Below are 12,142 nucleotides of genomic sequence, written 5' to 3'. Positions count from 1 at the left end.
TCCCAAGACATTCCTCCTCAATGATTCCACATTTTCACAAGCTACTGAATGTTACTGAATCATACAAAGAAAATTTAGACACAATAGGTATAAAAGAGTCTTTGTAGGACTAACTTTAGTTTCCAACAGGAAATATTCAGAAAAAAAGTTAGCTATAATTAACTTTAGGCTGAAGATTCAATGCTAACACTTGTGGTCCTCAAATGTCATCTAAGAAAAGGGGTTTCATTTTACCTCAGGTTATACATAACACTCTACCCCACAGTGCACTGAGTGTAAACACAGGGGCTCACCTGCTATTCTCAAATGATGTGTGGAGGCCCACTGTGTGTGCTGTGGGGCTAGTTCCAGTGTTCCTGTAGGATTTTACATAGAGCACAAATTATTATTGCAATATATTTCACACACAGTTATGAATTAACTGTTAGATTACTGCATCAGTACTTTGTACTAATTTGTACTCATTTTTCCTTAAAAAAAAACTTTAGTAATTATAAAGGCTGATCAATTTCTTGTGTGAATTAACCCACAATTAAAATGGTAAATGGCCTGCATTTGTATAGCGCTTTTCTAGTCCCTAAGGACCCCAAAGCGCTTCACACTACATTCAGTCATTCACCCATTCACACACACATTCACACACTGGCGATGGCAAGCTACATTGTAGCCACAGCTGCCCTGGGGCGCACTGACAGAGGCGAGGCTGCCGGACACTGGCGCCACCGGGCCCTCTGACCACCACCAGTAGGCAAACATGGGGTTAGTATCTTGCCCAAGGATATTTGGCATGCAGCCAGGAGGCAGCCTGGGATCGAACCACCGACCTTCTGATTAGTGGCTGACCTGCTCTGCCACCTGAGCTACAGCCACCCCTGTGCAGGTGACCCACCACTAGAGAGAGAAAAGGGAGAAAAAAGTACAGCAAAGGCTACCTGGGAAGTAAACAGACTTCATCCTGAGTAAGTCATCTGATCTGCTGGGAGACTCTGGTTAATGCTAAACTAAGGAAGCCCTGGGAAATCTAATAATATATATAATAATAAATATTTCTCCTCTGAGAAATATTTGTTTTTTATGGGGTTTTTTTTGTTTGTTGTATGAAAGTAGTTGATGAATGGAAAAGCAGTAAAAGCTAATAGAGTATCCTGTTATGTATAGATGCTGCAAAAAGGCCATCAAATATACAATCTAAAGAAGAATGGTAAATGGCCTGTATTTGTATAGCGCTTTACTAGCACTTTACACATCCAGTCACCCACCCATTCACACACACATTCACACACTGGTGATGGCAAGCTACAAGAACTGATGACATGTCAGATTACACAGAGGCAGTTTTGCCTCTACGTACTGAAATTTTGGTTTGTGTGCACACTGGGATAGAACAACAGGGATAGAAAATTGTGAGATTTTATGAACAAGGAAAGTGTACATTTCATTCATTCATCACTCCTTAAGTTGCAGCACAAATAAATACCAAGAGAGTATTTCCAGAGATATTACAGGAGGCAGAAATGGTATTCAGACAATCCAACAATGAATAGAAATCTAAAGGAGAATTCAGTAACACCAAAGATAGTGGCTGATCAAGATCAACTTTAGTATCCCCGAGGGGCAATTTGCTTTGTAGCCAGCCAAGATGTGCCAAGAAAAACACAAATCACATCATAGAATTTTAAAAATGAATAGTGGTAGGAGCAAATTGGAATTTAAATCTATTTGTTCTGCAATTAGGCAAAGAATACCTCCTCCCTTAAGTCAACAGCTGACACTCTGAAAACACAGGATGTGTGCTATCACCCGAATTTTTTCTCCCTTCAATTCTGCTGCGCTGCCTCCAGGAGGGCAGATCATCTAGCTTTATACCTGCCACTTTACTACACAATTTAACAACATGCTCCAACCTCTTCTTGTTCTTCAAGCTAAGAGACCCAAACCAGCAGATTGAAGAAAAAGTTAAAACAGACTCAATAAAAGACAAATAGAACATTTTCCTAAAGACATTATCCAAATTAAAACCCCTAGGTTTCCGATACAAATACTCATGCTGGTTCCTAAAATATACAAATAAAGCTGGTTTTAAGAAATATTACAGCAACCTCACTACATAAATGACAATAAAGCACCATTATCTGAACACACACAGTAACTACACTAGGGTTTGATGTGTGCATTTTCTGTGCTAGCTCCCTAAGCAGGCAAGCTGTCGTCAAAACTTTGAAAATCTCTGCTAAGCACTAGCCTGGCACTGTTTGTGCAGTGCGACAAATAACAAAACTCCACCAGCCTTGCACTTATAACGCTACACTCATGTTATCAGCACTTGAAACATTACAATGGTGATACTGTTATGAAAACTGTCATTCTGCAAATGTGTCAGCTCTGCATGGAGACTCTGGGATTTGTAACTACTCCAAGCTGCCAAGTGACTCAGCAGTCACTGAAGAAATACGAAGGACACAGCATTCACTGCATCAAAGAATAATAATAATACTAATAATAAATATAAATATATATATATAAATATATATATATATATATATATATATATATATATATATATATATATATATATATATATATATATATATATATATATATATATATATATATATAATTATTATTATTTTTTTTTTAATTGCATGGCATTTGTGAGAAGCCCTTTATCCATTTCTTTTCAACACTGATAAAGTGTGCATTCCAAGTGGTGTGCTAATCAGGAATGTGTTCAAAGTGGTTCACATTACTAAGCTGACACAGTTAGAAAGGCCCTGAGATTTCCAAAAACACAGTACTTGTTCTACATCTGGGGAAAAAACATGAACAGGATGGGAGTTATTCCAAGTCAACAGACCAAGACTAACTGATACCATGTAGAGACCATTTCTCTGTCAATACTTGTTTGCAGCAAAATAGTCAATTTAAAAACAAAACGCAGACAAAAAAGTTCTCGTTTCAATGTCACTGTAACTAATAAAAATTATCTATCACTAAGTTTAAGCCTTAGGTGACAGAACTAATCTACAAACTGATTAAATCAAATAATGTGACTGCCTCTATAACAGGAAAGGGTGGGTGAGCTACTGTGATAATTATCTCCCAACAAAAATGAAGGACGAATCTCTGCTCCAGTTCTTAAAACCGTGTAAAGCAGCTTCCATTAACACAGCGCCGTTTTACACTGTGTGTGTATGGGGAGGGGGGTTACATGCAGTACATTATGCCCAGGCGAATTTTGTGTGACTGTTTGTAAATCTATGTTTTGCATTCAGTAACTGGCTTACTTATCCAGATATTTATCTATTTACTCATTTGGGAGGTGAGGATAAACACACGCTGACATGAATGCTTTTTACATAAAACCAGAGACTACGAAGAGGCATGTTCAGACATGATATACAGTGGGTTTTTTTCCAGAGCACTCACCTAAACCTAGTGAGTGCTCTGAAGTGGCTGAGTACCTCTCTTTAGATACAGGATCTAAAGCATTTTATACAGCAAAACACACTATTTGGAATCCATCTAGTCTTGCTATATCCAAATTTGAAATATCTATGGCGTTATGTATGAGGCAAATATCTAACGCAAATGCTATTTGAAATAAAGAAATGTGTTTGTGTATAACAAAAGGATTGTCTGCGGCTTTAATAAATAAATAAATAAGTGTTTATTACAATGTACGTGGGCATTTAACTAAAGACAAACGAGATGCGACAAATGATGGGTTTCCGAACTATTTTATTCATCGGAAAAGGAGGGAGTATGGCTACATTTATAAGCAAGCAAGGGTAACATTAAAACAAAACGGTTGCCCCTTTCTGCTGTGCGGTTTGTGCACAGCACAAGTCCTGAAATACAACGACCGTTATCTCGCCATTCGCCCTGTAACAGTCATCGAAACGAAAAAATAAATAAAATAAAAAGATGGGGGGGGGGACTACACCGTTAACTGCTCCTTGTGCTCACACGCCAGCTGTGGAATGTTAAAGCTAGCCTGTTACTAGCTAACGCTAGTTGCCTGAGCCCAGTCTCTATCTGTATGCAGCTCTCTCTTATAAAAGTTGTGGGCGACAGCTAAGTTTTTCGCCTCAAAGAAAGCGCTAATCCCAGCGCTTACCTCCCCATTCCCCAGTTCACCAAAGGGAAAAAGTAAGGACACAACGTACAAACTGCGTTAGGTTTAATTCTCACCTTATGCTGTAGTAACTCATGTTTGTCCACGGTTGCTAAGGAAGATCCTCAGGAGGCATAGCACTTTTGTGGTTGGGAAGAACTCAGTTGCTCAGTCCTTAGTTACCGAGCACACTAAAGACAGGGGTTGCTATTGGCTTACCAGTTACTTAGGGAGAAGTTGATTGGTGGACATTCTACAGAAAGGGGGAGTGCATGCCTTGACTGTAGGAGGGGTTTGATTTTTCATTTTATATAAATAAAAACCTGTATAAATATAAGTTTATATAAATGCAAGTAATGTATACGAATGAATTAGCAATGATTTGTCACAAATCTAAAGTTTTAGAAGAAAAACACCCAGCTAAATTTCCACCTGTCCAATCTAACCCAACTGCAATTATAGCAATATAACTTTACTGCAAACTAAATGTGGGTCAAAGTATGTTTTTGTGGAACACGTTAACACTGCTGTGAGGTAGTCTGAATTAATGGTATATCTAACTACTCACAAACCTGCAAGTTACAGGTCTGGCATCTACCATGTAACATAAATGGAAACTAGTGTTTTTCAGTGGTTTCTGGGAAAGTCTTTGAACGGTTGTGTCACTGTAACTGTTAAACACTTATTTCACCTGCTGATGCTCATCTTTCGTTTCAGAAGGGATGCATCCAGGGATCAGCACAGCTTTTTTAGGGTCAACACTTTTAGTGTGACGTCTTGACTTACCAAGAGTCAATCACAATCTGGGATGTTGTCTCAATAAATGGAATGCTAGAAGGAGGGATAAAAATGCAGAGCAATCCCAGGTGTAAGGGGTCACAGGAAGCCTGAGAGATTACTCAATAATCAAGCTTTTTCTTTCCTCTTAAACATTTATTTTATGCCTATTTTTAAATTGCACAGCAGAATCATCAAAAACAATCTTAAATGGCCCTTCAGAAGACCAGTCGTTAGATCACACAGTTAACTTGAGTACTTATTTTGTGCCTCTTAATTTTTGGATATTTCAGTTAAAGTTAATATAGATTAAACATTCTTCCAGATGTCTGCTATCAAAATCCATTAGCATATGAATAACAATCCAGATATGTTGCCACAAGTGAGGATTAAATCTACTGTATATAACATAATTTATAAAAACAGTACAGTATCATTAGAATCTGTCTGTCACAAGACAGATTTTAATATCACACCCATTAAACTAATTTACTAAAGTTATATTTTAAACTCATGCATAAAAATGTTGTTCAGAGGGGGTTCATAACAGACTTTGTCAGACGTGGCATTATGATGTTTAGAACTGCAACAATTAGTCAATTAACCAATAAACAGGAAATTAATCTGCAGCTATTATGAGAATACAGACAAATCTTACAATCTCTACATCAACTTTGAATTAAAGCATCTGCCTCAGAGAGATGGCCCCTCTGTTTTAACAACACCATCAAGTTCTTTCTTCTTCTCCATGTCACCTTCATTCCATAGTCCCTCTCTGGCGTGTCAGCCACCAAAATGTCAGGTGACTCATTACATGGAGGCGTACACGGCTGAGCCAGCAGCAAATGTCCACAGGGGGTAGACGGAGAAATGTTCCTTTCCTCCATTGCTTTCGGAGTGTCCACATCAGGAGGTGGACAGACACTGCTGACTTCAGTGGTGCTAAACTCTTCACAGGGAAGTGTTGAAGCACAGACCGCTGGAATTCTGCATCTCTCTGACACTTGCACAGATGGTCTGTCAGGTTCAGCCAAACATCTTTGGTGGGATGAAGTGTCGTCTGAGAATGTTTCAGCGCTCTTTTTTCTTACTGAGGCAAACTGTCCCTTTGGTAGGTTAGAGCACTGTGCAGCTGAAACTGTCCTTCTCTTTTCGGCAGGTTTCCTTTCCACATGAGTACTCTCTATAGCTTTCTTCTTGAAGATCCCCTTTGGTTGCTGAGTTTGGTCCTTTGACCCTGTTTTAAACAGTAATTGGGGGAATTTGCAGACACTATTTTTCCTGGACAGCTGACTGCAGCTATCCAAGATGCTTGTGGCAGACTGACACTTTCTCCTCCCTCGTCTCACTGGAGGTGCAGTTGCAACTGAAATGTCAAATTGTGGCCTAACCTGAAATATTAAAGGCAAATTAAACAAAATAATCTATGTAGTCATATGTGAAAATTATTATTATATGAAATTCTAGCAAATGAAGATCAGGTTTATGTTCAGAAATAATTTTTAAGCAAAACATAGCCCACGCCACTTTAAAAAGTATTCATTACAGCTTACCCAGGAATTAAGAGCTGAGCTGCTCTGTGCTTCTGCCTCTGTGAAGAAATCTCTGGCATTGAGTGCTGCTCGGATTTCGGGCACATTTTGGAGTTTGGCTCCACACAAAGGCCGCTCCAAGAATTGCAGCGAAGGCTTTTCTGTCTTTGTAACTTTTCTGGGCATTAAGATAAATCATCACAGAACACCTGGTGGAATAAAAACACGATCAACTGAGACATCAAATGTCCGCAAATAACCAGATGTTGCTACCAAACCAAAACTATATTCGGTTACTACCAAACCGAATATACTCGCTCGTGGGTGCTAAGACGACATTAAACTTACCTTAATGTGCGTATTTGCATACAATAAATACTTGTATCAAAAGTTAGTTTTTAGTGTAAATTGTCTTTTCTCTGCCTGCTTTGTTTTCATCTTTTTGTTGCTTTTTGTTTGTTATTTCCCGGGTCGTCTTCCCCTTCTTCTTTTTGGTTAGGTTGGGGCTTGACAAACCACCTCATATGTGCATTACTGCCATCTACCGTAGCCATTGTATTTTCTGATTGGTTCTAGTGACGTCGCTATCCTATCTGCTATTGGTTCAAAAATTTCACGTGATCAAAGTGACGGGAGGCCGCACCCACAGCGCCAAAATTCAAAATCGCGTGTGAATCGTATTGACGTCATGTAAATAACATTAAATAAAAGACTGTTTTAGATGTTTTCGGTTATTTTAAACACGAATATGAACCATTACTGGTTGGACTCAAGCTAAACGGAATCTTCTGAAACTTCGCAGTAATATGAAGGTCAGGTTTTTTGCCGTTTGTTGGAGCAGTGTAGTGAACTAGGCACCTTGCTAACGTAGCTTAGCAACTACCTCAGCGTACGCTAGCGTTAGCTTTTATCGTCAGGTGCAAGAAAACCTAACGCTGGAAAAATTGAATTTGTTTAGGTATAACGACACAAATCAGTTGCTGACTTTAATGTAAGTTATATGCTAATGTTTCAATAATTGTCAAAATGGTTAGGGGGCCAAACGTTTCTCGAGTCCCGTAGCTATTATATAATGTTACTGTTTACTCTTGTTGTAACTGTTAATCTTCGTTGTTCATTCTCATTTGTAGTTGTGTGTGTGTGTGTGTGTGTGTGTGTGTGCAGAATACCCCTGAACAACTTGGCACATTTCAATGATCTGACCATGAGACGGAGCCCGAGGAGACCCCTGATTCTTAAAAGAAGAAAACTGCCTTTTCATCAAAATGCGACGGATTCACAGCCTGGAGAATCAGGCTCCAAAGAACCGTCAAAACCAGCTGCCGCTCAGAACTTTTCTGATGGTATCCGCATCATGGACCATCCATCCAAGTCTGATACTCAGGTGGTTGTCATTCCGGAAAAAGCAAATCTTCAAAGTGTTATTGGGGCCCTCACAGCTAAAGGCAAGGAATGTGGTGCCCAGGGCCCAAACAAGTTCATTCTTCTGAATGGAGGTGGGAGTGGCAACAAGTGGGACTATGGACTTGATTCTCAGTCTGCTGCTGAAGCGGCTGCTACAAGGAGTACAGAAGGACATACAGTTAAAGCTGAAACTACAAGCAATTTCCCAGGTGACAAATTTCTAACTGAAATTAAATAATAATTTAAAGTGTTTTTTTTTAATGTTTAGGATAATGCTTAATGTATAAGTGTGGAATTCAGTACTTTTTTCCCTCTCTGTCTGATACTAGTGAATAAGGATGTAAACTGTGGTCCATTGGATGACAGCCTTACCAACATTCAGTGGTTGGGTAAGATGAGCACATGTGCCTTGGAGCCAAATTCTACAAAGCAGCTCAGCAGCAAGGAGAACCAAAAACTTTTACCACAGACCTTTCAGGTTCAGAGCTTTTTCTTGTCACTTACCTGCCTTGTTTTATTTTTTTGAGGGGGGGTGCATACTTTTCTGAAGGCAACATTGACCCCAGACATACTGCTACATGTTCCCTAAACACCCTTTCTTGACAAGTTGGTCACAGCTGGGATTTGCAATAACAGCAATAGTAGTCTGATTGCAGAAAATAGTTACACTGTCAGATTTATTGACTGTTGTTTGTTTGTTTTTTGTCATATAGGCACACAATACACATACCAGTGCAGAAGCTCCTCAGCAACCCATTTCAGAGAGGCCACCGTACTCCTACATGGCCATGATCCAGTTTGCTATCAATAGCAGAAAGAACAGGAGGATGACCCTCAAAGAGATTTACATGTGGATTGAGAACAACTTCCCTTACTATAGAGATGTGGCCAAACCAGGCTGGAAGGTACTTCAGAGCTGCTGAAAGTGTGATATGTTCACAGCTCTGCAGCAAGCAGCAGTTTTCAAATACTTTTTCTTTTCATTTATAATTGCAGAATTCCATCCGCCATAACCTTTCTCTGCATGACATGTTCATTCGTGAAACGTCTCCAGATGGTAAAATGTCTTTCTGGACTATCCGACCTGAAGCCAATCGATGCCTCACACTTGATCATGTGTACAAGGTGAGTGCAGCTGACTCGTTGCTTTTACATCGGTGATATCTGGGAACATTTGTGGTACTTGGCCTGAATGTTTTGTTGCAAGAATGCTTGTTAAATGCTTATTGTTTTACCTTGTGTTTATATAATGATTATTCTTGGATCCTTGTCTTTCAATTGTTTGTTTGTTTTTATGGCTGACACCTTGAGAGTGTTTTGAGATTCCTCATATTGTTTTTCATCTTATTTTCCCCCTAATCTCACTTCACATCTCTCTCTGTAGCCGGGCTGTGATCCAGTGACTGCCACTGTTCCTGTGCCAATGCTTTTACTGGCTAATCAAGTAAGACTGATTTAGCCCCTTTCTTTTTTTTCTTCTTTTTTTTTTTTTTTTTTTTTTTTTTTTTGTAGTTCTTCAGAAGCCATCTTTAAATCGCACTCAGGCAGCAGTAAGCCGAGAAGGGCCAGAAAAATCAGAACGTTTATGAATCTATTTGTCACCAGACTTTCAGACCCACAGAGTGTAGCTACACCTGTTTTTGTTGCAGGAGGAGACGAGAGCAGCAGGGAAGCAGAGAGGCTGAAGTCAGTCTGAAAGGCTAATGTGCTTTAAGAGCACTTGTTTCTCCTAATGTCTGGTATCCATACAATCATAAAGCTTTTATTCCTCTCATATCAATAAAGATGTAGGGTCGGCTATGAAGGGCCAAATTTTGGACAGAACGCCAAGTTATTGTTGTTAGGTGGCAGCACAGTAAGGCTCCTAACTGATATAATTTCTGTCTCATCTTACTTTTCACAGCACCAAAAGAGGACACTTCCAGATGCAAGAAAAACACCAACTAGCTCTGGTGAGTTAAAAGAAATGTATGAGTTGTTTTATAAATTTGAGACTTGAGAAAGATCAGAGGTTGGCAAACTGCTGTTTAGTTTGGAAATGTGTAGTGCAATGTTGTTGTGTTTTCTGTGTTCAGAGAGAAAGATGAAACCTCTTCTGCCTCGAACCGATTCATACTTGGTGCCCATACAGCTCCCCGTCACTCCTTCTGTCTACCTGCCATCCACTTCTACCCCTTTTCCTCCGCCCTGCTCTCAGCAGAAGGGGAACAATTCACGAGGAACAAAGAGAGTCCGCATAGCACCGAAGGTAATGAATTTCTCATATATTTCAGCTTTTTAAAATGTGTTGTTGTTGTTTTACTTCATAAGCTATGCAAGTTGCAAACTGCTTTTCAAAACAAGTATTTCTTGGAACTCCCTAGAGTTTACATTGACAACATTATGTGCATAGAGATGAGTATGAACTTCACCCATACCACTAAGATTTTAATGGGAATGGTTGCATGTCTGACAGGTGACACAAAGTGATTCCCCAGCTGTGATGATATCTCCTCAGAAGAATACGGACTTTAAGGTAGAAGTGAAGGAGGAGCTGGTATGTGTTCCAATTAAATGCGAGACCCCCAAAGCTCCTCCAAAGAGACAAGCCAGCAGCTCACGGCGCAAACAGCGCTTGGTTCTCTCTGTGAATGAAGAGCCTGTTCTCCTCTGCCACGAAAGTAATTTCTTTGACTCTGGCGTAGCCTCCGATGCTTCGACATTCCAGGACAATCCACATATTGAGCTGGATGAAGACAAGCATGGGCAGAAAAGCCCAGATAGGGAGTTCTCATTCAAAACCCCGATAAAAAGTAGCAGCCATTTGACCTCATCCACCCCCAGCAAGCCACCTTCTTATGTTGCACTTGAGTCTTGGAAAGTGACCCCGGTGGGCAAAGGAAGCCAAAATATTCTGGACTTCAGCCCTATTCGTACACCAGGTGGTCCCACAGATACTCCACAACACGACTACACCACCTTCAGCTTCAGCAGCACTCCCTTTAAAGACTTGCCTCTGTTTAACTCCCCAAGAGAGCTGCTCACATCTGCTCCCTCCAGAGTGACCGGACCAGCAGAGTCGCCCACCGAATGCCTCAAAAGTAGCTGCTCCAGAGAGCTTCTGCAGGGAGGCAGTTCCACAGCAGCCAATCGCTCAATCACAGAGGGCCTCGTCTTGGATACCATGAACGACAGCCTGAGCAAGATATTGGTGGATATTAGCTTCTCTGGTCTGGATGATGACGACCTTGGTATGGCGAACATCAGCTGGTCTGAGTTCATCCCTCAGTTGAAATAGCCAGAGGGCCGAAACACATTCTATGGCTAAGCAGTGTCACCTGTTTCTTTTTCCTTTTTTTTTCTTTGTGTAAACACTACATGATTAGGCCCACACCAAAGCAGCAAGACAGAAACAAATCTAGATCTGACACTATTTAAACCATCCGAACTGTCCATATTGAAGAGGATTTCTCTCAATAGAAGGTGAGGCTGTTGATGTAGGAAGAAATTTTGTAGTGCTCTAGAGTGCTCTGATTTACTTTGGTTGTCAAATATTCAGAAGCATACCTATGATTATACCAAAACAACTTCAAATAAAGCCCACTTGATGCTGCAATTTTAAACTTCTTATTGGAGACTTATTCAGACCTCCTATTTGCAGTAGTTTAGGAGCTTTTAGCGTCAAGTTTCTTTTACATCTGCTTTGCTGCTGGAGGGTTCTGGCTACCACATGAGGGGGGAAATGTAACATTGATAAATAGATTACAGGGATGCTTCAGTCTCAATTACTGTTTGATGGTTTTACCTTTGAGTTTTTCATTCATTGGATCAGTCAATGATTGCCTCGGTGTCACTTCTTTTTCTTTGAATTTCTTCACATATTTGGGCCTCTTTGTGTTTTATGGTTTTCCTTATTTGTGTTATTTGTCTGTCTTCTTGAAGAACATGCATAAGAAGAGAAATATGTAAGTGTATATGTATGTTGATTTGCACATTTTAATATATAATTTAGCTTCTACAAATTTTAAAGTATGTGATATTTTCTGATCAGCCAGCAGGATGCTTCACTGCAGTTTGAGTCAGCGTCTTAGAGCTGACTTAGAATAATAGATTGTGATGGAGGATTGCTAGTAATAGGCCTTGACAAATAGCACTAACAGGGATAGGACTGTTTCTGTATTTAACTGTAGAACTGTCTTTATCACATGACTTCATAAATTCTCACAGTAATTGTCCTTGTGTATGCTAATATCACTCATTTCCAGGGCACCTTTAACCTACAAAAAATGCATGCAGTGACTTCATTCACACAGTCTTGGAGTTTAATATTCACTGT

General features: G+C 39.9%; 3 protein-coding genes across 3 annotated transcripts in view; 1 reads left to right on the top strand and 2 right to left on the bottom strand.

Moving 5' to 3' along the window:
* tulp3 (TUB like protein 3) overlaps positions 1-4,211 on the bottom strand; it is a 29,918-nt gene extending 25,707 nt beyond the window's left edge. Inside the window, exons 1-2 of the mRNA XM_085375655.1 lie at positions 4,192-4,211; positions 294-356 (exon numbers count right to left, since the gene is read on the bottom strand). Of these exons, the coding sequence (XP_085231781.1) occupies positions 294-356; positions 4,192-4,211 (83 nt within the window). The remainder of the gene's footprint in view (positions 1-293; positions 357-4,191) is intronic.
* Positions 4,212-5,559: 1,348 nt separating this feature from the next.
* rhno1 (RAD9-HUS1-RAD1 interacting nuclear orphan 1) lies at positions 5,560-6,609 on the bottom strand. Its single transcript, XM_085376671.1, has 2 exons — positions 6,445-6,609; positions 5,560-6,282 (listed from the first exon to the last, which is right to left on the bottom strand). Exons 1-2 carry the CDS (start codon positions 6,607-6,609, stop codon positions 5,560-5,562), a joined length of 888 nt encoding a protein of 295 aa, XP_085232797.1.
* A 1,018-nt stretch (positions 6,610-7,627) lies between these two features.
* On the top strand, positions 7,628-11,104 carry LOC146615085 (forkhead box protein M1-like). Its single transcript, XM_085376473.1, has 8 exons — positions 7,628-8,036; positions 8,157-8,305; positions 8,541-8,732; positions 8,824-8,952; positions 9,212-9,271; positions 9,731-9,779; positions 9,903-10,075; positions 10,283-11,104. The coding sequence occupies exons 1-8, from the start codon at positions 7,628-7,630 to the stop codon at positions 11,102-11,104; spliced, it is 1,983 nt and encodes a 660-aa protein (XP_085232599.1).
* The last annotated feature ends 1,038 nt before the right edge of the window (positions 11,105-12,142 follow it).

Source organism: Diplotaxodon limnothrissa, linkage group LG17 (genome assembly GCF_057381915.1).
Source record: "Diplotaxodon limnothrissa isolate DT_005_m linkage group LG17, D_limnothrissa_male_GT1.1, whole genome shotgun sequence".
Lineage (NCBI taxonomy): Eukaryota > Metazoa > Chordata > Actinopteri > Cichliformes > Cichlidae > Diplotaxodon > Diplotaxodon limnothrissa.
Note: the sequence above shows the minus strand (reverse complement) of the source record. Positions and strands in the feature narration are given on the sequence as shown.

Excerpts from the sequence above, each read along its gene's own strand:
- LOC146615085 (XM_085376473.1), top strand. The coding sequence starts at position 7,628 with ATGAGACGGAGCCCGAGGAGACCCCTGATTCTTAAAAGAAGAAAACTG. Across the intron at positions 8,733-8,823 it reads TGGCCAAACCAGGCTGGAAG|AATTCCATCCGCCATAACCT; the intron begins GTACTTCAGAGC and ends TTATAATTGCAG. Across the intron at positions 9,272-9,730 it reads TGCTTTTACTGGCTAATCAA|CACCAAAAGAGGACACTTCC; the intron begins GTAAGACTGATT and ends TACTTTTCACAG.
- rhno1 (XM_085376671.1), bottom strand. The coding sequence starts at position 6,609 with ATGCCCAGAAAAGTTACAAAGACAGAAAAGCCTTCGCTGCAATTCTTG. Across the intron at positions 6,283-6,444 it reads GCTCAGCTCTTAATTCCTGG|GTTAGGCCACAATTTGACAT; the intron begins GTAAGCTGTAAT and ends TTAATATTTCAG.